A 27,478-nucleotide genomic window follows, 5' to 3' on the forward strand; every position below is an offset into this window, starting at 1 on the left:
GCAGTTGCGTTGCGTCCGTCTGTTGGCTCAACCATTATCACCCCAAAACGGTCACAGTATTAACCGGCTGCTCTCGGGTGCTACATCAGCCGAAACATCTCAATTGCGCTCACGTTCGTCGTCGTTGGGCTGTACGCGTGCACACGTGGCGTTGAAGTCTTTCGATTACCTGCGTCAATATTTGCCGCTGCTTGGCACGATACGGAGTCCGGTTTTTCCCCGGCTGGGAGGCTGGCCACTCGTCACCTGTCGGGAGTTCCGTGAGTGAAGGTGATCGTTCGACGTGGTTCTGCCGGCGGCTGGCTTCGCTGCCGTAACAATAGCCTCGGCACAACAACGGTTGGTTTCGCGTTTTGGAGAAAGTTCGATCGAAATATGGTAATATGATGGACGTATCGACCTCTACACATAGCACTCCACCTGGTCGTCGATCATCCGTGGACGCTATATGGAGTAGTAGTCTCCAGAAAGACAAAGGAGATGAAACTAGAACAATTGCATCGACTTATGAGTGTATGCTTTCTCCACCCCAAAAAAGTACCGTTCTCGAGCGATCGATCGATCGATTGGATCGAGACACGTGCCATCATGGCTGATCATTATGCTTTCCAGCATTGTCAACCCTCTGTTTCTCTCTGTTTGGAACTTTCTCCCGGCTGGCCCGCCGCTAGCGTGGCCGCCATTTAATCATACATTTTAAAGACACGGTTTTCGGGTCGCGATGACATGTTCGGACAGGGTAATTGCAACACTCACCATGCTCACCGGCAATCATCTGCTCTCCGGCTTGGACCGGTGTGGACAACCACCATCCGAAGGTCCTGAGCCGGCCGGCGAGATGTCACCTCTTCAAGTTCGGGATAATGCAGCTCGAGTCACCCTCTGTAGTGCGTGTAATCGGAAGGCGGAACAACAATGCTGGAATGCTGCCTTCCATTTAGGGAAACTCGCTTATCGGGGAAGCTCTCCTTTGTCCGTTGTTCTGCCTCCGCGGAAAGGTTAAGGCGCAACAGGGCGATGGCAAAATCGTTCATCAAATTCAAGAGGTTATATACCTTTGCAGGAAGAACCGCGTCAGGGGATCAATTGCAAAAGTATTGCTTGGTATTTTATGTAGCTTTTAGATGACAATCCATGGTGTTGCAGCATTTCTGTGATACTCATTTCGTTTGTATTGTATTGTACCAAGACCAAGTGTTGTATCGCACATTACAAATAAGTAACAGGTCTATTCTCAAGGCTTCCTGCCAAGACATCGTCTACAGATACCTGACCATCGCTTAAGTAACCGGCCAACTGGCATTAAACCGCATCGATAACTGAACCTGGCTGGACGGCTACACCGGATGCCAATGAATCTCATAACTCCACATAAATATTCAGTCCAAGCGCAGAGGAAAACATGAAATCCGCAGCAAAACGTGCCGCGGCAGCAGCAGCAACAGCATCAGGAAGAGCTACGACTCCTAGACGTACCATGCTCTCTCTCTCTCTCTTTCTCTCTCTGTCTCGCTCGCCAATCGGATGGATCATTAGCGACGCATGTCCGCCCTTTATAAACGGTCCGGAGCGAAGGAAGAAAGGAAGGAAGGAAGGCAGGCATTTCCGTTGCTGCTGCCGTTGCCAGTCCATGGACAAGAAGCGTCACTTCTTCGCGCCACAACCAACCAACCAACCGCAACCACGATCTGTCCGTCGCCGGCGGTCTCTGCACGCCATCCTGGCAGCCAGAAGTCTTCACGTTCCTCCATCCACTAGACTAGACATTGCCCCTTCTTTCCTCTCTTCCGTAGCGTCGTTTCTGGCAGCTAAATGTACAGTTCCGTCTCGACGGTTTATGCCGTCGCCACGGTGTCACGGTGGCGAGAACTAATCTCAACTGTCACAGGCCAGGCCAGGGGACAGACACCGGGGAAAGGGGTCTCGGTGATAAGTCTCGGTCGCCTGTGGCCCTCTTGGTTCACTCGCGGTTCGTGCCACACCACGAGAAACGGTGATATCATCCAACCAACGCGGATTTCATGACCTCCGGAGGCTCCAGAGGCACACCAAGGCACACACAGAACCGCTTGAGTGCGTTGGCAATTCGTTATGGAAGGCGACGCCATCGCAAAGGAGTGATGCTGCTGCTGGCGGTGGTGGTGGTGACGTGGTGTTTTGTCATTTTGGGCAGCGACAGAACGCCAAGGGATCGAGGGATCGAGATCGTGAATCGTGGAGTCTTGAGGTTCCTCGTGACACTCGTCTCTCGTACGCCCGCGCAATACACCACCGCAAATTTTACGACCATTTTATACGTCAGCCAGCAGACGCAGAGACAGACAGCCCGATTCGCAAGATTCAAGTTTTTTTTACCATTACGCCGTACGCGCCATTTTGGTGAAGGCAGCGAGGGACCTCAATGAGGTCCACACGAGAGCAGCAATATGACACATTTATGGGGGGGGAGGTTTCGGGGTTGACGTTGGCGACGGCAGGACGGTGTACCTCTTAGAGTATAAAAATTCAATTTTCGTACCACCACCTGCGCCACCTACCGTCTGCCAACCTCCCACCGTTAGCATGATTACTTTTATCTTATTTATAGCCAACCATTTTACACGCGGCATCGCACATTAATCGCTTGGCTCGAGGAGGATAACGATTCGCACCTCGAGGCCACGAATTCCACCACGATACAATGTTGAGTCTCTCTCTCTCCGTTTCTTTTGCTCTCTCTCTCTCTCTCTCTCTCTCTGTGCTCTCGCGTACCACGATTCGCGATTGAATGCCATGTTTAAGTCTCATTTCTTTCGCTTAAAAGCATCCGATCAATAGCTAAAAGGGGTTAAAGATGCTACTCCTCCCTAGAGGTGGCCTCCGGAAGATAAGATAAACGGTTCCCGTACTAGACAGACAGAAAGAGAAAGAGAGAGACTCAAACCTTTCGAGACCTCATCTTGGCCACTAACGGCGCTTCCTCCCAAGCGCCAACCTAGATTCCGTCGCGGCAAACCTTCTGTTCCTGGTTGAAGCTGCCACTTCTTAAGCATGCTGGCAGCATTCCACCGAAAAAAAAACATAACAAAAGGGCCACCAAACGAGGCGAGGGCAACTCCTTGGAACACTTCGCTCGCATGCTAGACGCATGAAGATCGCTGACACTGCGTGCTAATCGAGTAACGCGTCCTCATCTTGTATTATCGCGATCGCTTAGTGAGTGCAAAAAAAAACAAGAAGTAGAAGAAGAAGGTGCAGACAGGAAGTTCCCTTCCAGTCCAGGAACAATGGATTGCACTGACGGCATGACAGACAGCCAGCCACTTCGTCGGGTGGGTGCGAATTTTGATGTCACTATCGCCCTCCCTCCTCACTATCATCCCCTAATCATCATGCTGCAAAGTGCAGTGCAGCGCCAATATCGTGAGATTGTGTGCCGGCGCGGCTCGTGTGCATGCCTCGTGAGTGTCAGCACTTGTGGCGTGTGTGTCATGTCTGCCGCCCGAGAGTCCCTCTCTCTCGCTCCCGCTCGATCTCTCGAGCAAACACTCGACAACAATGTGGCAAAATGGGAGCTAATAAAGTAAAGCGAGTGATAATTGCAGTATGGGGGATGCGTCTCCCCCCGCCCGAAACGGGATTAGTAGAGCAGCGTTCTCAGCAGCAGAAAGACGACTTGAACGCCGAGGATGACGCTGAGAAGAGGAACCGTGATCGCCACTCGCGATCGAGTTATTATTGGATGGTACATTCTCTGTCGAATCGTATCCGCCCTTCATTAATCGCGCTTCCTGGCGAATGATAAATGATAATTTCATCGAATGACCGCACCGGGCGACCCCGCTCTGCTTCAAAGCTGGAGTGGAAGTCGCAACCCACGGGAGTGCCAGGGGGCATAATGATAAATATTATCCATTAAATATGAACATGATTTTATCGTCCCCTTGCTGCTGCTGCTGCTGCTGCTGCTGCCTCTGCTGTTCGAATGGGGATGCTGCTGCTCCGTATTTTGTTTCTTAATCTCCTTGGCCCCACGCGCGCGGTGGCCTTTCCTCCGTTGTTTTGCGTTTCGATGCGAAGCCAGAAATCGAACCGGAGAGAGAGAGAAAGAGAATGAAACGCAGCGGATTGCAGCGGACCGATCGAGACCGTTACACAAACAGTAGCGCATCGTTCGCAAGATTTATCAATTTCGCCCCCTCGGGGAATGGCCGAGACACACACACACACACCGCAGCCGAGAATAGAACGTTCTGGGAAGCAGCAACAACATCTGAACGAAGGAACGAAATGAACGTCTCTTGAACGATCAATGACCGACCACCACCGTCGTTGAGAGGCCCGAAAGCACTCGAAGAACGATTTATTTTCGAAATGCCAATGCCGAGGGAAGGGAAGAGGTGACAGGTAGAGGGGTAGGACCTACCGAGCCAAGCCGCGTTCGCTCTACATTTTGATGAATGAGGTTATTAAATAAACACCTCCGCGTCCACCAGGCCCGAGACCAGGTTGAGATGTGTTGAGATGTGTCCGCTACACACACACACAGCGTGAGATTGTGTGAAACGGTTCCAAAGACGCGTCCGGGGTCCAAGCTTAAAGCGGATTACCGTTTTGGACGACAACGCCGGAGATGGCGATGGCGATGGCGATGATGATGCTGCTGCTGCTGACACGAAGCAATCACCGGAGGCAACCTTTCTGATGGTGTGCTCTCCTCTCCATCTACTGCTCCTCCTTCTCCTCCCGGGAGTATGCAAACGTCATGGCCACTAGCCACCCCCCTTCGCGTATGCTGATTGTTATGTTTTCGGTCCCGTAGGAGGCTCTCGTCGGATCGACAGCTTGGACCGCACCTTTCAACCAAAGGAGATGATGGAGATGATGATGGTGATGATCATGATGCTGTTGCTGATGCTGATGCTAATGCTCTGGGGCTCTGGGGCTTCCCTCCCTCGGATGGTGATGATGGGAGAGTTATTTGAAATCAAAATATTTCATTCTATTCCACCGAAAGCTGGCCGCTGGCCGCCGCCCACTCTGCGTCTGCGCCACTGCGCAGCATAATTCTCGGCAACGCCACATATTTACTGCGAAATGCTTGCTTGATTGTGGCCTTCGCGAAGCTACCACCACCCAAAAGCACAAAGGTGCTGGGAACGGAGCAGATATCTGGCAGCCAGTGAGGTTAAAATGAAATATGAATGAAGTGTTCTCCTTCTCCTGCGCGATCAAAACACTCACACCACTTGCGGGCATCCGGGGAAGAGGGAATGAGGGGGAACAGAGCAGGTCTGGTTCCTGCGGGAGATTTTTTTTTTTCGGTCCCGGTGCACGGGGTGTTAATTTAAAGTTCCGCGAGCTCGCGCGCGCGCCACCGTTCCGTTCGTCCATTTTCGGCGCGCGGTAAACACAAGAAAGCTAACGGCCTGAATACTGGTCTGGACCCTGGCCTATGCCTGGGCCCTGGACCCTGGCCTATGCTCATGTTAGGAGCGGCCAAGCTTGGTAGCAGGCTCCGGAGCAACCACCGGTAGAAGTCGGTCAGTATCCGCCGCCGCCGCCGCCACAACGGATGATGCCGCAGAGCGAAGTGGTGGAGATGATAAATTAGGAGCAAAACCATTTCGTGTTTTCGGGGGCCTCAGTCCCGGTCCCGGTCCCGGGTTTGTGGCGTCGGCGAAAGGTTGAAGCCTTTTGTTAGCTGGGGAAACTGGTTCGGTAACGAGTTCGACGCTTTCGACGGGGATTATCGGTCGCGTAGATAGTGTGCGCCAATCGAGGCGGGTTTTATCAAATACAGGAACAGGAACAGGAACGTGGACAGGACAGGACAGGCTTCTTCCATTCAACTCCTTCACGGGAGGGATTATAAGAAATGCTCCTGAAACTGGACCACAGACTTGGCAATCAGAAAGAGCAACACTCACCATGTAAAGGGTTTCCAGATAAAATAATAATTGTAAAGATCCATTATTGAAAGAAAAAGAACTTTCAAGAAGTTTTCTTTCAATGTAAAAACATTTATCTCGCCCTACATAGTCATTTGAATAAGCAAAAATTTGAACAAATAAAATCTCTGGACATGTTCATCACCTATTCAAGCATTTGCTTCATGAAAATAGGATATCGAGAACGTTTCTTTGTACATAACGCACCTGACTTAAGAGATTATGTCGCGAATTGACACTAGTATCACTGGATTCAAACAAATTTGTTTGTAAATACGCCCTTATGTTGAAAAGCTCAACATGTTCCGATTGTTGCCCAAAAAGTGTTGTACACGAAATTTCATGATTTCCGTTAACCAGCTTTGCATTCAATTAAACTTGCTAAAAGTACAATATTTTCAGACTTTTCGCAGCGTTCTTTAACCGATGGCAAATCATGTTTCTTTAAAATATAGATAGAGACATCGGTATTCAGTTTAGTGTTGGTTTTGTATACACATTTGGATCCCTTACAATCCTTTGGACACAACTGCTCCAAGGATCATTCAACTCCCACCAGGATGCTTGGTAAGGGACATCAATTTTACTTTCTCTGCGGCATCCTTATGGTGCAAATTCATCTGGACGATAATTTTATGCCTAAATCACAGAACACATTTCGCAAAGACAGAACTTTCGACATTGCAAACATTTTTCCTGGACAGACATCGTTTGAAACGCATTTCTTATGTGCCATTCGGTAGATGTGAGGCTCACAAATACACGAATATCATCTATGCATTTTTTACCATTCTCTTGGTTGTGGAAAAAAAAAGAATCCCAAGAAAATGTATTGAACATTTTTTGCATTTTTTTATGGGACACCCTGTGTATTATGGATCACGGTCCCCCGGTTTATGACGGTTGATGATCTGCATTTAAGCGGGAACATTGAATGCTCAGGTTGCTACAGATGGCATGCGCTGGCATCATCATACCTCCCCATGCATGCTGCCTGCTACGCGCGTCGTTGCTCCGTTGCTGGCGCGCGCGCGCCCGCGAACATAAACGCCTCTCATCAAAGCGCAGCGCGTTGGCGGGATGGAAAACAATGAGACCACATTCATGCCGCCGACACGAGTGCCTTTCACTCGCCTCCAAAGGCCGGCACAGATCATCAGCGGCACAGATGTGAGGAAATGCCTGTTTGAAGTGGATCCAGTTTGCGGGAACCGCAGAGATCGCACCGACAGCGACAGCAGCTTATGTCTTGGATGAGGTTATGACTGATCGCATCGCGCAGTACTTTGGGGGCCAGGAGGGATTTGCAGAAGACAACAACCACCACCACCTCCACCTCTCTCTCTCTCTATCTAGCAAATGCTGATTGTTTGCGTGTGAAACAAACAACCTCGAACCGTTTTGAGGACGACAAACGATGACGACGACGATGACACTCAAAGTGTCATTCGTTGGTTGCGTGGAGGTGGTGGTATCGCTCGATCATCGCTCGAAAGAGTAGGAGAGATATTGTGGTCGTGTGGCGCGCGCTCGGTGCTGATGAGAGAATTTTAATTTATTTAATCATCGCCAGCATTCAGCAGCCAGCAGCTTGATGCACGCCACAAAACCCGCGACGCAGAATGTTCCGTTTAGCGTCCGTTCCTCTAGGGCTCTATCCCTTCCTCATGTTGCGCTGCGTAGCATCTGTTGGTTCTGCTTCGAGCATGGAATGCCTACGCGTCTGAACACGAATCATGCTGATGCTGCTGCTGATGATCTTGGTCTCTCGGTCTTGGTGTCTCGCATTCCGACGCATCCGATGGCAGCTTGATTTGTTTGTGCGGATTCACGCCTCATCGCCGTCAACGCCGTGGGGAACGCACGCAGTGACAGTGATCGAACAAAAGAGCTGAACGGTTTTAAGCGATGAACCCCCCCACTTGGAACCATTAAAAGGTAGTTCTAGTTGCGATGTGCGCGTGTGTGTGTGTGGTTACAGCGTGTGTGGTCACACCACACGATAGCAAACGGATGCTGCGTATAGCGATGATGGCGTCGTAACAGCAGGCGACTTCGAGCCACAAGCCACGAACCCTCTCGCCAACGCTGCAAACAAAGCAAAGCTAACCCACCCCCCGGGGGGATGTGTAATCGATTTTCGTGAAAAATCTTGCGTTCTTCCGCCCGGCAGAGCCCGGGCCCGGGCCACGGAACTATGGACGCAGCCCGGCGAGCTTCGAGTAGTTGATCGATTTTCCGATTTTAGTCCGTTCTGGTAGAGAGAGGGTGCGCACCAGAGAGCAGGGGGTGGCGGCCACACACAACACCCCGCCCTAGGGTAGGGGAGAATTCTTCGCTTCATTAGCCCCATTTCATTTGGCTGGACGGCCGGCCCGGTCGACCATCAACAGCAGCTTCAAGAGCGCAAAATTTGTTTCCCGTCGCCCATTGCGTGAACCATTTATTAATGAAAGATGGTTCTTCCGGGTGCCGGGGTGAGGCCCCCACCAGGAGGGCCACACTAGTGTGTATGTGTGTACGTAAATATGACCGTTAACGAATTGGCAGTACCATAGGACCGAGCACCCCTTAGCATCCGACGAGAGGGTGTTTAAAACCTTGGAAACCCTTTAGTGAGCTCTGGAAAAGGGACGGAAATCGATTTTCGGTTCGGACTTACCGGTACGGCACCATTGCCGTTGGGATGGTGAACGGCTCCAGTAGTTGGTGTTGCTGCTGCTGCTGTTGCTGCTGCTGTTGTTGCTGTGGTCGTACCAGCGTTACCGTTCGGGAGCGTTTTCTCCCTTGCAGTCTGCAGGGCGGGCTCATTATGCATGTCTGTGGGGTTTGTCGGAGGGTGCCTACGGTGTTGTCCCGCTTGGCATGGCCTGTCCTGTTGTGTGTTCCGATTCCCCGGACGCTCGACCGAACCCCAATCCGAGAGACAGCCCGTGCCGTGCCGTTATGCTGTTGGAGAAAAGAGGAACGAAAGAAAAGGCTCCATGAAACAAATGATCAAACACATTAGAAACCGGGGAGTGGAAATTGAAGGGATTAAGGGGAGCAGGGGTGGAGCGCAATTGCGTGAAATATGCTCTCGCTCCATTTTACGGTTCGTTGGCCAGTAACTGATGACTCGTTTAACCTGCAACCGGGGGGAAAGGAGAAGGCGATCAGCCGCAACGTCGGTGATCAACCACTAATCGCCCTTGGTCGTCACTTGCTGACCATAACAGGGACGCTGTCGGTGTGTATGCGTGTGTGTTTAGCATTGCCAGAACGGTCGCGATCGTGAAGTGAACGAAGGAAAGTTTTACCGAGCGTCTGAACAGAACGCGATTGTCTCGCTCGCAACATAAATTAACCGTCAAACGCATAAGATGACGATCGCGAAATATGTTAACAAACAACCTGAGACGTCTGCGATAACGTGCAAGTAAATGAAATACGCCGAGAGAACATTAAGCAGCTGTGAAAAAAAACGTCCAAAAGTTATTATGTCCCTGGATTAGTTCTTTCGGTTCTGCTAAAAGATGGCGTCATTCTTTGTGGGAAAGATTCTCAGCCCAATGATATTATGTCGTTTAAATGTATAGCTAAATATCTTTAAAACAAAATAAGTGACTTCTTATAATATTGACTGGAACTTGGTTTTTTCCTCGAGTTAAAAATGTTGAGCCTAAAAAGACAATTTTGCGGGGAAGTTTAAAAGCATTTTTTCATTTGAAGAACACGGCTGTTAAAAGCTTTTGTTTGTTGGTTTAATTTTATGGTGAACATGTTACGACACAACAAAAAAAAAAAAATGACAAAACTTTCTTCAAAAGATTAGAAGTGGAAATTTAAACGTTTTTTTAGCGGAGTTACTGACACAGAACGAAAAAAAAAAGAAAAAAAAAATATTTAAAGAGAGTGTCGTACACTGCAAACCTCTGGGGACTGTACACATTATTGATGGAGAACTTCATCGTCGACAATTGATCCACTTGAAGCGAGCTCTGGCTAGAAAACGACCAGAATGGAATAATCAACACTTTATCATGTTAATCATATGTTATTTTACAGTTAACGTTCGACCGCATGTTGAAAATCCAGTGAACAACTTTTCAGAAAACGTCGAAGTCAAAATGTTATACACCAGATATTGTTCTATCTGTATACAGCTTGAATGGTTGCTTGAAAAACTGTTTGGCAGCCCAGTAGCTCACTCTTTGGATAAATTTTGGGGCATAATATTTGGATTAATGTAACTATTCTTCTGGATTTGAATAGAAATAACTTCAGGGATCTAATAAAACCACTTTAATTATTTCAGAAACCTGATACTACCTTGCGATCTTTCCTCGAACTGAGCTTGAGAGTCGCACCATGAAGTGCACCTTCCAAGTTTGATCCTTCATGATCCGCTGGATGATGTGTCGCAACAACGTGCTAATGCCGGGCATTCGATTCTCATCGTACGTCGGTTCCCAAGCAGTCCAGCTCCTCACACACAACAAAACGAAGCCGTGGAAGCTCCCCAAAACCAAAAAAAAAAACGGAAAAACGGAAAAACGGAAGCGAAAGGTATCACCCCGAGGTATGTATTTCACCTCGAAAACCAAATTCTGATCAGGCGCCCACCACAAAGTCCGGTAGCAGCAAACGGCACCAACGAGCAGGTGTGAAGTGATAATGCCAGCGCACTCCAAAAACATTGGAAATCCATTAGCACACTGCGCCGGTCAGCAGCTATATTGGGGTCTATGGCTAAGGGGGTCTCGGCCGTTTGGAGCCCTTCCTCGTTTTGTTGCCGAGAGGCGCAGGAAGGGAGCGTGCGGGCTCTTCTCTATTTGGTCTGCTAATGTTAAGGGGCCATAGGTTGCTGTTGTTGGGGCAACCGGTTCAATCGAGAGCGACACAAGAAAGGCTCTTTTCAGTCGGGGGGAGCTTCCTTGTCTTTTTTTTCTTCCGTTTCTTTGTTTGTTTTGTTTTGTATGGAGAGAGGTCTCTCTCTCTCTCTCTCTCTGTAATCCCACTGCCAGTGTACTGTGCCGAGTGAAGGGGGTAGAGTTCGAATTGGACCGAGGAGAACACCCTAACCTCACTTTTGGGGCTTATTTTTTATTTCTTTTTTTTTATTTATTTAAGCCGATCCAATTCCTACGAATCGGTAATGACCGATCGGTGGGGGCTTTTTCGAGGTATGTTTTTGGAGCGATTAGACCGGGCGAGGATCAGTGGCGTCTAAGTCTCGAATTTGAATAATGCTCGAGAGACTCTCTCCTTGACATGCGCGAAGGAAAAGGCCATAAATCAGATCAGCAGCAGCAGCAACAGCAACAGCGGCGAGTGGACAAACAGTTGGCTCCATAATTGGTCCGGATTGGATCAACACACGTTTGCCTAGAGGTCTAGGGGACTGGACCAACCAACCAAGGCGACCACCGAAGAGCAGATAATGTCATAAATGCTCCAACAAGGGGTTCCCAATCATTTCATTCGATAAATCATCCCATAAAGAGGCATATCGCGGTGACTAAGACCGTTTCGTTTCCTTTGGCCGTTCCTACGGCCACAAAAAAAAAACCCCAAAAACCCCTCTCCCGCAATGGGACGCAAAACTGAAAACGGAAATGTCAAATAGATCATTGCCGTGGTTTGTGGCGCCCCAAGAGACGTTTTTCTCTCGTTTTGGGGCAACAACATCTCAAACCATGCAATTTGGATCCGTTACACCCAGAGCCAGGGGTTGGGCCGACCGACCGAGCTGGGTGTTTGTTTAGTGGTTTGATTTATGCCTTCTTCTTCTACTTGTGCGCTGCGGTGCCTGGTGCCCGGTGTGCCGGTGTGCACGTTGGTCACCATCTGGCCGCGGCCATCAGCGCGAGAAGTGCGAGAATGAATAACAAGCGACAATATTCATGCGCCGCCGTTTTTTGGGGGCCATTTTTTGGCCCTCGTTTCAAAGGTGTGTAATATACCTTCCTCCTATAGATCACTTCGTTGTTCTCTCTCTTCTTTTTTTTCTTTCTCTCTCCTTCTCTCTGTCTATAGAGATGTTTCTAGCAACCGGAACGCAGCATCAGTAGCAGCATTGGTCCGCATGATCGAGAAGTCGAAAAAGAAGGCGTAAGAACAGCAACGAGAAGAAGGATAAAACAATCGAACCGGTTTTTACCGGTGGTGGATTCAAACCACCAGAGCGACCGAAAGAGCAACAGCGAGAGAGACATCCTTCATCCAAAAGGGAAGCGCGCGATGGTTACCGATCTGTCACCGTCACACACCAACCACCATCTTCGTCGTCGTCGTCGTCGTGCGAAACCCGGTGCCCGAAAAGCCTTCCTCCCCATATCCCTTGGTTCCCGGTGAGGGTGAGGAATTGGAATTTTGACAGGGCCACCAAAACGATGGTGCCAGGAGGTTGTCACTCCGGCCGCCCCGTGCGCGCCCCGTTTTTTGAATGTCAAAGTTGGTCTTGTCAAAGCAACATGGAGTGCGGTGCACGAGGTCCCGAGGTAGAATTTCATTAAGGCGGCCCCCTTCCCAGCTGGTGTGTTCTCCTCCTCGAAATTACCCTCCAGGAGGATCCGGACGAATCCTCGGATCACGATTCTCTCCATGAAGTCCACGAGTCGGCCAACGAACGCAATGGAATGTTGTGTCACCGTCACGCGGTATTGTGAAAGCGAAAATGGGGTGATCGGGAGGAGGGAATACGAAGCAACAAAGGCTCGTGTGTGTGTGTGTGTGTGTGTGTGTGTGCTGGTACCAGGGGACCTCTCTCTCCATTCTGTGGTCTGTGGGATAAAGGGACTCTCCGAAGGACACGGACAACCCCACGGAGTGGTGGCGTGACTTTCCCATTTTTTTCTGGTATCTCTCTCAACGCTGATAAGCAGCAACAGCAACAGTTGCTACACCGGCAACACTGACGAGTGGTGGCGCTGGCGCGCGAGTAAAACATGTCATCGATCGTTGTTGGTATTAATGTGGACAGATGTTTTTCCCCCCCCTCGAAAAGCTGGCAGCCTGCTGCTGCAACCGGGTAAGTGACGATCGCAGTCACGATCACAAAGGGGTATTATTACCGAGTTGCCACCATATAACCACCGGCTGTTTCCGGCGGTGAGAAAGGGAGTGAGTGAGCCACGAGACACGAGTGACGCGCGTCCTCCGATCCGGATTCTTCGATTTCGGATTTCGTCTCCGTCTGCGCCTCTGTTTGAAGCCTCACAGCGCGACAATCAATCGGCGGTTATGCTGCTGCTGCTGCTGCTTTTCGGTGCCTTCTTTTTAATGGATGATCCGCCACTCAAGCAGCGGAGATGGAACAGAATCCGAGAAAATTAGGAGTAACCGTGGGGGCCCCTAATTCCATTTCTCTCTAAAAAACCGGACCACGACCGGACTTCATCGGAAGTCGACGATGATGGCGACGACAGCGACGGAAACCGGAGACCTGACCTGCCGGCTATTTGTTTATGAGTCTCCCCGTTCGTGTTTCCGATCCGAAGGGCGGAACCACAAACCCGGTGCTTAGATAAAATTATGATAATGTTTATGAGTGTATTTACCGCCGCGGAGCTGCTGCTGATGGTTGGAACAGAATGGATAAGCGTTGTCCTATGGTCTCCACTGCCCAGTGCTGTCACAATTTGTCTACCTTTGAAGGTCTCTCGATCATAAAACTCGAAACTCACGCGGGGGGGAGGATGAAGGGATGTTAAATACTGTTTTACAGCCCCTCACCCCCGAGGTTGCTCTCATTTTGACAACGACGATGGCGACGCCGACGAGTTCTGTCCGGCCACTCTCACTCACCTCCTGTCTAGAGGAATAATGTCTTCCAAGTCGCGATAAGCAAACGTACGACCGGATTCGGGGTGTCCTCCATTTTTTAATTTTTAATTTTCCTCCCCGCAGTGTAGAGAGAGAGAGAGAGAGAGAGGAAAGGGGTGCGGTGTAGTGTGATGGTGGTGGTGGCAATAAAATAATTTCAACCCAAAAACCACTCCATTCACCGCCCTTTTTGGGGCCGCCTCTTGTTGTACTAAAACGCTTGTACTAAATTATAGTTTTGTCTCCGTACTTCCAGCGACAGCTCCAGTCCAGTCCAGTCCAGTCCAGTCCGATGAATCCAAATCGAATTCGTTTCTGTGTCAGTCTGTGGCCTCACCTTCGCTCCCTTCACTTCCCCCCGATTTTGGGGGTGAGAAACCAAACGAAAGCGCATAATTGAGGAATGGCAGCTCCCGGTTGACGACGGCGACGGTGGTTGTGAAATTGAAAACGAAACGCCAATTTCCGGTCTCCCTGTTATTTTTGTTGATAAGTTCAACCCCTCCCCGGATCGGCCCACGGAATGGAATTCGATGGCCTCCGAGGCAAAGGGAGTTGAAAGGCCTTCCTACCTCCCCCCCTGCTGTGCCAACGGATATTGATTCGAAGTGAATGGCGAGCGCGCGCGCGCGGTAGGGGGGAAAGGTGGCACAAACTTTTATGACTTTTCACCTCCCCTTTCGCTCCTCCTCGAACTCCCCTTTTGTCTCTCACGATATCGAACGCCAGCAGGCATCATCATCACCATCATCATCATCATCAGAAAGGAGTCGCGATCGAAAGTGTCGAATCGAGAGCTGCAGACAGGAAGCTCCCACCCTCCCTGCCGGGAGCCACTGGGGCCTTTGTTTCGTGGCACAGCTTCCGAACAAAGGCGCTGCTGCTGCTGTTGGTGGTGCAATAGAAACGAAAGCATTTTATGCAAAACCATCCCCCTCGCCGATCACCGGTGAAAGTGTCGACAGGAAGGATCGAGGCGCCGGCAAACCATTGCAAAACAAGCGAAAGATCCGAGGGGCTAGGCTAACCCCCGGGTGCAAATTTATGCACCACCGATAGCGGCGAGGCAACAGCACAATGCAGCCGCACCACCGGGCTATGCACCACTCTGCATCGAACATCGAACTTCCGGACGAAACGGTGGCGAGAGCTCGGCTACTGTCTCTGGTGTGCTCTGGTGAGGGTTGATCGTTGCCGGCATCGGCAAATTAGGAGCTCGCTAGGAGCGAGCTAACCGGATGAGCGTAAAATCGATTCCACCTGTCCGCAGCCGGCAGCCATCGGCGGTTGCCCCAAACTGCCATGATGGAAGCGATTTTTTCGGACGAAAATAGTCACGAAGCATGATCGCGTAGTAGCTGTGCAAGGAGAGAGAGAGAGAGAGGGGGACAGAAAGGGTGATTTAACGGAGGGGACATCGATTACCAGCAGCAGCCAGGGATAGTAGCATGCTGCTTGCGGATCGGATCGCATTCAGCCGATCGTAATTTCGCGATCGACATCAACAACAACCGCTCCGCATTTAGAGCCCAGAGCCCCGATATATGCTTATCCGCGGTAACACATCAGTGCTCGCTCTCGGTCCCGATGGTGGACCTTTGATCGATTTTCAAACCGAAAGCGCAATCGTTGCGGGGCTGGAGACTGCATCGTGCTCGTGGTCGTGTTCGATTTGTATCGCCAACTTCGGTTTGCGCTCGATTCGTCGAGATCAAGTCTTAGCGAGCAAGAAAGAGAGAGACAAAGAGAGGCGAGGGAGGGGGAGGGGTACCAAACAAGGAGCAGGACACACAGCTCGAGCAGCTCGAGCTGCTACCGTGGAGCTCCAGACAGATCAAACAGATGTTAACAAACCAATCAACTGTCAAGTGGATAGCTGGCTGTTTGGTTGGTTGGTTGGATAGGTTGGTTGGTCTGCAGATCAAGGATACCTGGCACACGGAATCGGGGCCCAGAGGATGGATGGAGCCGGTCGATGCGCTGCCACAGCAGCAGCGAGCTATTTACGAGATGGTCGCGTTCGACCGCAATCACTATTAACAGAAGAATGTAAATGCACAAAACGTACACACACAGAAAGACGACGACGACGTCAATAACATTCATGTGTTGAGGAGCGAGAGAGAGAGGGAGAGAGAACTCGCGAAAAGGGGAACAACGGCCAGGGGACACTTGTAACCGATTGATGGATGGCCATGTTGGGATTGTTCAGCGCTTTGTACCAGCTGTACAGTAGTACAGCCCACAGAAAGCGGCGTGGACGGTCGCGTTCTGTTTCGCGACGTAATCTAATCTGAGGAGCAATGCGCTGGAGTCATGCTTGTGGAAGTGTTTCTACACTAGCAGACAATTTTCGTTATCGCAACGAACAGAGCTACTTTTTTGTATGACGGACAAGGAATTTTGAGCAAAAGATGTTTTATATCTGTTTTAGATGCAGTGCACTGAAGATTGTACAACAGTATCAAGCAAGTAATTTTAAATAAATAATGAATGTTTTTTGCGTGATAAAAGATATGTTTACTGCGTTTCACTGTAGAAAATTTAACAAAACTGAGCTATTTTGCGTTACGATGTGACAAGTGTCTGTACAAATACCAATTTTTTTTCAATTCATTAAATTGACATTTCGTTGCGATAGAAGAATTTCACTATCGCAACGAAAATTTTCTGCCGATCTAGAACCATTCTTAGGGTGGAACTGTGCCGAAAATGATGCAACCTGTTCTGAAACCAAAAGCAATGCTGCATAGCGATCGCGCTACTTAGTATGATGGAGGTTGAACTGTGCGCCCCCCGCGGGGGGACGAAAATCATAATTATTCGAATGCCGTTCACACTCTCTAGAACCTCCTTTCAGAAGCTCATTCGATCGATTGCATCGCTACAAAAACAACCAGAGAGAGAGGGCGCCAGTAATGGAGCGTCGATCTGGCTGGCTGCCTGGCTGGCTGGCTGGCTGGCTGGCTAAGCGATCATTATCGCCTCGACTTGGGCTTGGGCTATTACTGACGAGGCTACTGGCCGAAAGCGATTCGTGCTGATCGTGGCGTGGTCCACGTCGCAAATATCAGACAGGAACCCATGGGCAGGGCACATCCACACAAACACAAACGTCCGGAGTCCGGATCCGGAGGAAGCAAGTGGAAGGGCCCGCGCCTTCCCGCGCCTTGCGCCATTGATCTACGCCAACAACAGTGCGCAGTAGTGTGCAATCAGTGTAATGCTCTTGCTGCTGTTGCCGTTCCCTCTGGCATCGATGGATGCAATTTTGCAATTTTGCAATGGACCTGACCGACCGGTGCGGACTTTCTATTTCGACCGTCCGGTCTTGTCCGGTCGTCCCTTATGTCCGGAGTGTGGCTATGTAATAGACAACCGCTTGGGGAGTAGATTGCGATTGCTTTGCGATGCGCGATACGACGTCGGAACACAAGCGGCAAAACGTGCGCGATCGAGGAATGCATGCGCGTGTGTGAGTCTCCGAAGAGATTGATCGATGGTGATTGTGTTGGAAAATTGGTCTCATTAGGGTGCGTGGAGGGACTGGGGACTCGTGAGCTCGATCTCGCGACGAATGCCAAACGCTGCAGAAGCGTCGAGGAATGGACAAACAAGTGTTTTGGAATGTTTCAGGCCCGGTATTGCTTTCCGGCGGGGAGGAATAGAGACATTCTGACCCGGTTTAGAAACTCCCAGAAATTAACCCCCCCCCCCCCCTCCTCAGGAATGCTCGATTGGTCGGTTGTGCCAATCATCGAACCGAATCTCATCTGAGACAATTTATTGGAAATGAGATAAGCAACCAAATGGATGCCAAATGGTTGGTTTGTGCGCCACGGATCAAGCGATCACGGATGTAATGCATCAAAGCCACGATCACGAGCCGCAACCGTCACGTCGCGTCGAACGATCGTCGTTCCTCGGCGGTTGTTTGTTGGTTGTTTTTTTTTCTACAAATAATTTCGCAGAAAAACCGCCGCCCGCGCGATCCTTCTCCGTCTGATTAAGTTGATCGCGCGCCCCGACGATGACGATCTAGCACCGCCAACACCGCCACCGCCATCACTATCTGCCGCAGCTCTGCCGCGTTCCTTAATTAAGTATCTAATAGATTCCGCGTAAAACACGAAGAACACGCATGTCTGTCTCGCTCTTTCTCTCTCTCTCTCTGGCCGTAGAGCGAGGCGCTGAAATCCATTTCCATTTTATCGGATCGCTCGGATCGCTCGGATCGCAGAAGACTTCTAATTGTCAACGCTTCGCCTGGCATCGCAAGAACACAACTAACGAGAACCAGCTGTTGTTGTTGCTGCTGTTGCTGCTCCTTGCGAGAGCATCGCGCATAAAACGCGCCTCGCTAATGTCTTCGGGTTTTGTGCTTATCGCGGCACGTGTTTCTGCGTTGATCGAGACGAGGATATAGATTCTGTAGAGTCGGGCAAAAGGGGTGTTTGATGGAGGTGGATGAGGTGAAACCCCCCGCGTCGGCCATTCTCTAACGAGCTGAGGAAGAGAAGTCACTCTCTCTCTTTCTCTCTCTCTGCTCCCTCTATCGGCATGGGCGCGCGCGCGTACGATTAGCATCAATTTCCCATAAATCATCGACCGTGCGCTGAGCTCTAATTAAGAAAAGGTGACCGCAGGACGGCCCCCAATTTGGATCTTTTCCCCATAGTCCAATGATGGCGAAGATCAATTTCAGGAACCCCAAAGAGCGCACCCAAAGACCCTTCCCAGTGTGTGCGTGTGTGTGTGTGTTTTGTGGTCAAAGGGATGCTGCAGACGCTAACATTAATGTCGAAGGGATTCGGTCTCTATCGAGATAATTACTTTAAATGGATTAAATGGTCAAATGAAATCAAAACAAAAATTAACAAAACCGAAAATCTTCCCAAAAAAAAAACAAAATATATTTACAACCAAAACAAACATCGCATACCGCACACGCGGTGGACACCGGACCTACGCGTAGGCCGGATTATGATGGTCTCTCTCTCTATACGAGAGACGATCGAAGACCAGGGACCTTTGGTGGAGGATCCGAAATGACAATAAAAACCTATGATCACCATCAATATTCATTATCCTCGTGGTTCGTGGCCGCGGACGGGGCCATCGAACGACGATCACGGTCACCACGATCGACCGAACGGATGGCGGCGACTACTCCGACGACGACGCCGAGGATCGAGCTGACGAGCCGGCGATAATGGTGTCGATGAGATTGCTGATGAGATGCTTCTCGACAGCATCTTAGCATGCGCCCGCAAGGGACTAGGCGGGACCTCGAACATCAGCAAACGGCGGGCACTCCGAAGCCGATCGCGACCTCGCTCTGCACGTAACGGTCCGAGATCCCTTCCCTCTCCCAAAAAAAAACCGCCGGGAAATCAGAGGGAGGTGAACAAACGAATGATCAAACATTAATCTTATTAATCGTCATCCTGCGCCGCTGTGTGTGTGTGTGTCTCGTTTTCCAGCGAGAACGTTCCAGCGTCCGTGCAAAACCGAGAACGCCGGGTAAACGAAGCAAACGAAGCAAGTCAATCATTCACGCACGACGAACCCCACAGAAAACGATCGTTTGATCAGCTCATCGTCGTCGTCGTTTCGTGTTGCCGGTTCCTGGGGCTTCTGACGAGATCCCCGGGCGACCAGGGGCAAACCAATCGCGAAAGTCATTAACATTCCGCAACACACACACACACACACACACACATACACACACACACACACACGCGCGCGCGCGACCTGGTCATGGTCTGGGGCCAGCGCCACCCCATTTTTCGGAGCATGATGCGGTGGGAGGCACGATGATTGAGAGATGAGACTTGGGTGTGTCCGGGGGGGCCCAAAAAATATGCCCCGAAACCGTAACCAACAGGCCGTACATAAATGACGATCTTCTCGAACTCCTCGACGAATCGTTTCGATCGTCGAGATTGCGATTTCGGCGGTTTCGGCGAACCAGAAACCGGAAGATGCTGCAAACGGTGGACACTCGCGCGATGAATGAAACACACGTGCATGCGTGCATCCATGTATGTGTTCGTGTGTGTGTGTGTTTGCGTGTTTTTTTGTGGTGCAAACACAACGAGTCGCGACGGTCGCGAGAGGAGAAAGTGCGATCACGATCGAGCTCGAAACCAATGCAGGCGGTCGGCGATTGAAACCGGAAGTGAAGTCCTTTATGAGCGAAATGCGCGGAGGTTGGTTTTCATGTTTTTTCGCCTACATCTAATTAGAGCTACCGCTTTCGATGTTTTCCAAGCTCCCTCGATCGTGTCGTCGATCGTGGAGCTTATCTAAAACCCTTCTTCTCCTTCCGCTCGACTCTAATTACTCTTCATGTGCGCGTGCGCTCCCTCCTCCCATCAACCCCCCAAAAAACCCCCCGCTTGGTTGTAAAAGTCGGGGCGAAATGAAGCAAAAAGTGTCATAAAATGGGGAAGGTCCAGTGGAGTGGAGGGTAGACAAAAAAAAGGCTGGTGGGGACAACCACGAGGGACCCTCGTTAATCGTGGGGCTGGAGCATTACAAACATTGTCGTGAACGCGGACACTGGACGCACGCTTCTTTAATTTAATTATATGGCGTGAGCATAATATTAAGAGCAATTTCATCGCCTCCATACTCCAACCTTCTGCTTCCACCCCGACCCCCGGGGGGGGGTCTATCCTCGGCGTATCCTCATCCGTTTCTAATCCGAACGAGGGCAACGACGTGCGCGAGCTGGTTGGCGCGTGTGGTTTGTCTCTATTTTATCGCTCCGCACCAGATCTATGATTTGGGGTTTTTTTTGGTGTTTCGGACAACGACAACGACCGAAAACTGGTTCCCTGGTGTGCTGCGGGGTGGTAGCGAAGGGGGAGGAACGTTGTGCGCATCTAATGACGCATAATTGTGTCTCGTTACCTGCGTTCGTCCGTTCGTTCGTTCGTTCGCTTGCCGGTCGGACCGCCTTGTTGCGGCAACGCGCGTGATGATTATGATTAATCTGCGCTCCGCGGTCTCCCGGACCACGCAAAAGGCCAACGTTCGTTTGTATTCGTTCGTTCGTTATCTCGTGTATCTCTCCCGTCCTCGGAATTGTCTTTCGGTGCTGACCCAAACGGAAGTGCTGCTAGTGCGGCTGTCAAATGTCGATGAAACGAAAGACTCAAAGCGACGAACCTCGCAGCGTCGATTCGGCGTCAAACCGAGCGTTTAAACGAGGCGTGCGCCAGGCGTTGAAAGCGTTCGATTCTTCACCCGCGGGGATGATGGCACGAGACACAACAACAAACTGCTTCTCCTTAGGGGGACACCACCACCCCTTGCTGTGAAGAACGCCGAAACGGATTGACGTTGATCTTTCGGCATCAATCGCGGCGAGACCGACGACGCGAGCGCTTTCACGGATTTTTCGGTAATGAGGCCACGCCAACGACGAGCCACGGGGCTGTCGGAGCCACGAGAAGTGTCCCGAGTATTTGGAGCATTTTAACGATCACCATAACGACGACGATGACGACGACGACTGATGCTCGACATCTAACCTTTGGCCGTGCAGGCCAGGTCAGAGCCAGGGCCAGGGCATCAGCAGAGTATCCCGTTGAGAGAGAGAGAGAGAGAGAGCGAGAGATTTAGGAGGTTGCTAAGCTGCTTCGAGAGGCATTTATGTATGCCCTGAAGATCGTGATCATCTGCCAAAATGGTGTCGTCTCGTTCGTGTTTTCCGTTGTGCAACACATTCCCCCGCAAGGGGGTGGCGATCCTCCTATCTATCCTAGCTCTCACCCTCTACAGCTCGCTCGGCGACATGAATCCAAGAAATATTCATAAACGATTTGGCTACATTGCACGATCCGCAATCGCAATCACAACCCCGCATGCTGTTGATGCCCGGGACAACGTGTGATCGCGTCTCTCTCCCTGACGCGGGATCAACGGCGCCTTCAGCGACATCTACGGTCCATGATTACTGGTTTGTGGCGGCCGAAAGCTGTCCGCCATCGTAATGATCATGCTATCTCGCGAACTTTATCATCACGAACCGGACCCCGGAGACCAGTCGAAACGAGCAGATGAAAGGTGAAGAATCAATTACCGGCACTCAAGGCACTCAAGGACCCAAGAAGTGGCCAATAGCGTCCGCAGAAAGCTCTCTCTTTGGCCCACCGCGATCGACCGATGATCGACCATTTTCAGTCTACGCGCCGTAATGTTTGTAATACATTTCTTAATGAATTAATTAAATTTTCATTACCAGTCGTCGTCGTCGCTCGCTCGAGCGCCACGCAATCGCAACGAAAAGGATTTTTGCTTCAAATTGATGCACGCCCAGGGGAGCGGGATGCAATCCAACTCCAAGCCCCAGCTCAAGTGCTGGAGCTGGAGATCACGAAACACACCGGATTCACACGCTGACCAACGGACCATGGCACCACCAGCGGACCGGCAAACAGGTTGTTGTGAGTGAAAATGAATGCCGCACCAACCAGGGTGTTGTGGCCATGTTGTGAGAGCTTATCAGCTCGATGGACCCTTCCGTGGGGACTGTGCAGCTGTACATGCAGCTCATTTGCTCCAACACAAAGCCGCGTCTCGGCGTCTCTGTGGCGGTGGCGTTTCCATTTTCCACGAATGGAAGAAGCCCATGGATTCGGTTGTTCTTGTGTGTTCTCTTGGGGCCATCGCCAGCCACTTGGCACTGGGGGTGCTTGTTCAATCTCTCTCTCTCTTTCTCTTTCTCTTGCTTCCTCCGTCTCTCTCTCTCTCTTTCTTCTCTTCAAGCAAAGCACCCTCACTGTAAGCCAATCGTCGGTTAGTGATCAAGACGAAGGGAAAAAAGGGGTGTTTAAGGGCGCACGGGGTGTATGTGTGTTTTGGGTTTTTCTTTCTTATCCCTGCCCCCACTTCCCTTCCCCTCTTTTTTCCTCCCTCACCAACACCATGGGAAGCGATGTTGGTGGTGAGCAGCGGTGGTGAGGATGTTATCTTCTCTGTTCCTGTTATGCTGCACCGCATAAGCCCGTGGCTACGTGGTCATCGTTTTGCTTCCCTTCTATCCCCTACATCACCAGTACCACCACCACCAGCATCACCCTCTCTTCCGTGGAATGTAATGCCTTGGGCAGAGCAGAGCACGAGGGCAGGAACGGTTTTTACACGAGGGAAATTTTCGTTTCCAACCTGTGTCCAGCGTGCTCTGGCTGTGAGTGTGTGTGTGTGTGTTTCAATCCCCAACCTCGATGTAAAGCCGGTGGATTGTAAACCTCGGATCTGGAGACCGGATCGACCGGAGGATTCGAAATTATAGTGTTCATCGTGTCTTGCTCTCTCTCCCCCTTCTATCTATGTTGGAGCGGTTTGTTTTTTTTCTCCTATTTCTTGGGAAATGCAACCGAGATGGAGGAAAATCCTCGCGATCCTCGCTATCGCGTGAGAACCGCGAGAGAGGAGCGAGCTCACTCCGTGACCTTCGGCAACTCGCTCGCTGCACCAGCGATAAGCGTGCGTACGTGTGTGTGTGTGTGTGTGTGCGCCTTTGGCCACGACATTTTGCGACTAATTTGCGACAGGAGAAAAGTGCGTTTTCCGAACCCGTATCCCCCAGTTCTTCGCTGCTCGATGCGTATCAAGAGCGTCGCGAGGAGCGCTTTCTCCCGGTTGTCGTCGATCGGTCTGGCGAAAGGGGTGGGAGGGTGACCCCGGATGTCTATCGATTTCCAAGTAATTAGACAATTATACGAACGTACGCGCGCCTTTCTTCGCAAAACACGCAACGCAGCCAGGCTGGAAGACGCCGGGAATGGCTTCTCGGGGCGCATAATTAGCGCAACGATCGATGGCTCCGCACCCGAACGGGTTGGTGTCTCCTCCGGGGCCAACACTTTCTTCGCATCCCACCACTCCCCAGCACGCGTGTATGTGACGTGTACGTGGCTGTCGATAGTGAAAATCGATCTTGCAAAGCGAAGCGAAGAAATTATCATTAGCATCAGTCTGAAGGTCTGAAGAGAGGGATTAGGTTTCACTTCCCCTTCCCTCGGCTCGTTGCCGGGAATATTGACTTCCATTTTCCGATCCCCTCCCTAGCCTCGTCAATGCGCACCCTTTCTGGGGATGGGAATGACAGCGATGGCAGCGGCAGGCGGCGAAACACAAAAAGGGGAAACGAAACAGAGGAAGAAAAAAAAATGCAAATTTGCAACAAACATCAACAGCACCAGCAGCAACAGAAAGGTGCTGTAGGAGGATACAACATAATGGTGGTGGTGTCGCAAGGAAAGGAAAGGTATTAACTCTCTTTCTCTCTCTCTCTCTCTCTCTCTCTCTCTCTCTCTCTCGCTCTCTCTCTCGCTCTCACACACAGATAATGGAGGTAGATCATAAACATGATCGGCCTCGACACGTCCGAAAACATTGATTGCTGCTGCTGCTGCCGCTGTCGCCGCCGCCTATGCTATGCGCAATACAACTATGCTTTTATGCTGACACTGCCGGTGGACTGCACGAGAGATGAGGGTGAGAGAGGCCGGCAGAAAGTGAAATTTTATGCCATCGTAATAATAATAGAGCTTTAAGTCCCAGAGCACGTTGCGTTGCGAAGAGTGACTGCAGCAACAGCAGCAGCAGCATCAGGTTGTATGTACCGCGAAATGGTGTACCAGCGCATGGGAGGGGTGGTAAGACAATCCATCAAAAACTCGTTTCCCTTCAAACTTCCCACGTGTTTCTGCAGAGGAGGAGTCGCGGCGGCCACTGAGGCCAAGTAATCGACACTGGTAATTTACATTTTCACCCCGGAGCCATCGATCCCGTAATGATGTGGGGTCCCTCCGCGCACTCTGCTCCTCTTCCCTATCGTGAAAAAAATGAAAAGAAAAGAAATGCAGAAAGTACAGCAGGAAGAAAACAAATCATAAAGAAAGGCCCCCACCGAACGCACACACAAGCACACACATCTCATCGACATCGTCGTCGTTGTCGTCGTCGCGGTCGTCGCCATCTTCTTCTTCACCAAACGATCGAGAGCCGCCGCCAGTGGAGTGCAATTTATCAGCTTCTCGCAGCAACCTCGCTCCGTTCGGTTACTTTTACCCTTTTCAACCTCCGCTGGGGCATGCTGGCCAGGCCACCCTCCCGAAATACGCCAAGAGTGCGTTTCGCGCGAGATCCACGGTTAACGGACTCTCGTGCCTCTTCTTCCGGCCTTCGCCTACTTCTACTCTTTCCGAAACAATTCCGAGACGGTTTTTGGTTGGCACAAGAAGCACGGAGTTCCCGGTTGGCCACCAAAAATTGTAGCTAATTCGACCGCGGGCCAAACCAAAACAATCCGCCAGAATTCGCGTCATCAATAACGAGGGAAAATAGGTTGTTTAGATGAGTGGTGAGCTGGAAAGATTTCCTCGATAGCAGCTCAGATAAGTTTAGCAAAAGTAACTTTCGGGAACACACTCGCGATGTTTGACGGAAACACGACAACTGGTTGGAAGCGATATGCTGCACAAGGAGCACAGGATACTAGGATCCGCCTGCAGCGCAATCGTTGCTTTCGACTGTGCAACTTGATGCCGCAACGCATGCTACGATGCAATAATCGAGCAGCGCTAATAAAGTATGATTTACTTCGCGAAGGAGCATCATTTTAATCCACGCTCACGGTTCTCTCTCGCTTTATCGCCACCTGAGGGACGCAACATAAGATTCTGAGACGATCCCAAGACGTTCGACCACAAAACGGTTTTCGCGCAACCAAACAATGGAGGTAGAAGGTGGGCTGGGCTGGTGGTGGGTCGGTGGTGGGTGGTGTCAAACCGCGAAGCGAATGACAAATGTGGCGAAGGTCGACCACCGATTATTGTACAAAGTTTTGGGGTCGCAAGAGATAAGAAGAGCGGGGGAGTAGAATGTTCTGTTTGCGAAGAAGAAGAAGTGAGCGTCAGAAACGAGGAGGAAAAACGATTGCCCGGTCTCCCGTGAGACTACTACGATGATGACGACGACTACGCGGCCCGCGGTTTTCGGGTTCGCGACCGCCGCGACAGTCCCGGTGGTGCTAACGAAGCGTGGCGTGGCAGCGGCTGGCAGAATTGCGTGGTCTGCGTGGTCTGTCCGGTCAGCGCGGTTTTTGCGCAATAACTCTGTCGGCCACACCACACCCGCCGAGTGGAAGCGTCCCCCAGAACGATTATTATCGCTCGAGAGAGAGGTGAGGAAGGCGAGCGGCGGGGGAAACACGCAGGCAGTTAATCACTTTATTGCGTGGAGGGAACCGGGCACCAAGCCGGGAGACAAGCCAAGCAACCGGGCAACCGAGCCGCCATGTTCCAGCGCGAGCACGCGTAAGTCGCGGATCGACCTCGACTCCAGTCGTCCAGCTGGTGGGTGAGAAGGGAGTATGACAGTTGGTGGCTACCGTTGAAATTGATCAGCAGCAGAATCATCATCATCATCATCAGCAGCAGCAACAACGGGCCGGGTACCAGGTGGGCATCAACAAACCTCGTGGAGGTGCTAGGAGTGGTTGCTGCCGGATCTACGCGGCACTCCGGTCTTCGTCGTGTTGACAACGCAGCATGACGTGTCTGGCAGGTTGGCAGGTGGCCGGCGGGGGGTGTGCAGAGCGGTCATGCCGGTTAGACTGACTCGGTCGGTCGGTGCGGTTGGTTGCGTGACGGCGTGACGCATCCTACGGACTAAAGAGGCGTAGCGTTTTGTTCAAAAACTTGTGTTACAATCTGCAACAATTAGCTCAGATGCTCGATGCTCGATGCTCGTTACGGAGGCGGGCATGCGCTTCCTGTGTGTGTGTGTGTGTGTGTGTGTGTCCACCACGGTGTGGACCAGTCCGAGTGTCACCATTCCGGTTTCCGATCCGATAAGTAAGTTGTTGATCTTTTCTCCTAGTCTAAAGCTGATAATTAAGTGGCGGGATAATTGGGCACCAAGTGGCTTCGAGTGGTGCTCGTCCTGAGTGGTGCTTGGAGCACCGGGAGCAAGGTGGACAGGTCAGCATAAGCTGGTGCGCATAAGCGAGCTTTGGCACAGCAAACAAACACGAACTCACGGGTTGATCCGTGTTAGCGCAATCATTGCATTAACACCATTCTCATCGTCGTGTCACCCCCTTTTGGGTTTTTTGGTTGGAGCATGCTGGACATATTTGCACATAATAGGGGGCGAATGTTCACCATCGTTGACCCAAATTCCCTCCAAAAATGATGAGCTCAATGTGGTGGTTGCAGGGAGCTGATTAAGTAAAATGTTGTTTGCGTTCACAAAAAAATTGCATAACGCCAATGGTTAATGTTGCTGGATGAGTTTACATTTTTCTTGAGCTTTTTTTTGCGCAGTTTTTACTAGATGTCGATGCATATTCATTGAATTGTGCAATGTTTTAGGTTTATTTGAAGCAGAACTGACAAAAATAGAGCATTTAGAACCTCTCGTCATACCTTGCTCAGAGCATTTGGGGTTTTCGAAGCTGTCCCGAAATCGACATTTTCAGAGGCTGTTTCTATTAGAAGCATAAAAAATTCTGAACGTATTGAAAAATGGAAGCTTCTATTTTGCACACAGTTTGTCATGTAATATCGCAGATTTTAGTAGAAGTTCTTATTAATGCCTTCTTTAATAGTTAAGAATAATTACTTTTCCAAAGTAAATATGTAAAAACCATCCCTTTTTCCCAATTTTTCGCTGAATTCTTCAAAATGCTATCAAAAATTAAAAAAAAAATTTAGAAAACT

General features: G+C 50.6%; 1 protein-coding gene across 1 annotated transcript in view; it reads right to left on the bottom strand.

The window, feature by feature from the left end:
* Window positions 1-27,478, bottom strand: part of LOC125956055 (uncharacterized) — a 43,484-nt gene that overhangs the window by 10,845 nt on the left and 5,161 nt on the right. Inside the window, exon 2 of the mRNA XM_049687534.1 lies at window positions 8,593-8,879. Coding sequence (XP_049543491.1) covers window positions 8,593-8,748 — 156 coding nt within the window. The 5' untranslated portion in view covers window positions 8,749-8,879. The remainder of the gene's footprint in view (window positions 1-8,592; window positions 8,880-27,478) is intronic.

This window comes from Anopheles darlingi, chromosome 3, assembly GCF_943734745.1.
Source record: "Anopheles darlingi chromosome 3, idAnoDarlMG_H_01, whole genome shotgun sequence".
Taxonomy (NCBI): domain Eukaryota; kingdom Metazoa; phylum Arthropoda; class Insecta; order Diptera; family Culicidae; genus Anopheles; species Anopheles darlingi.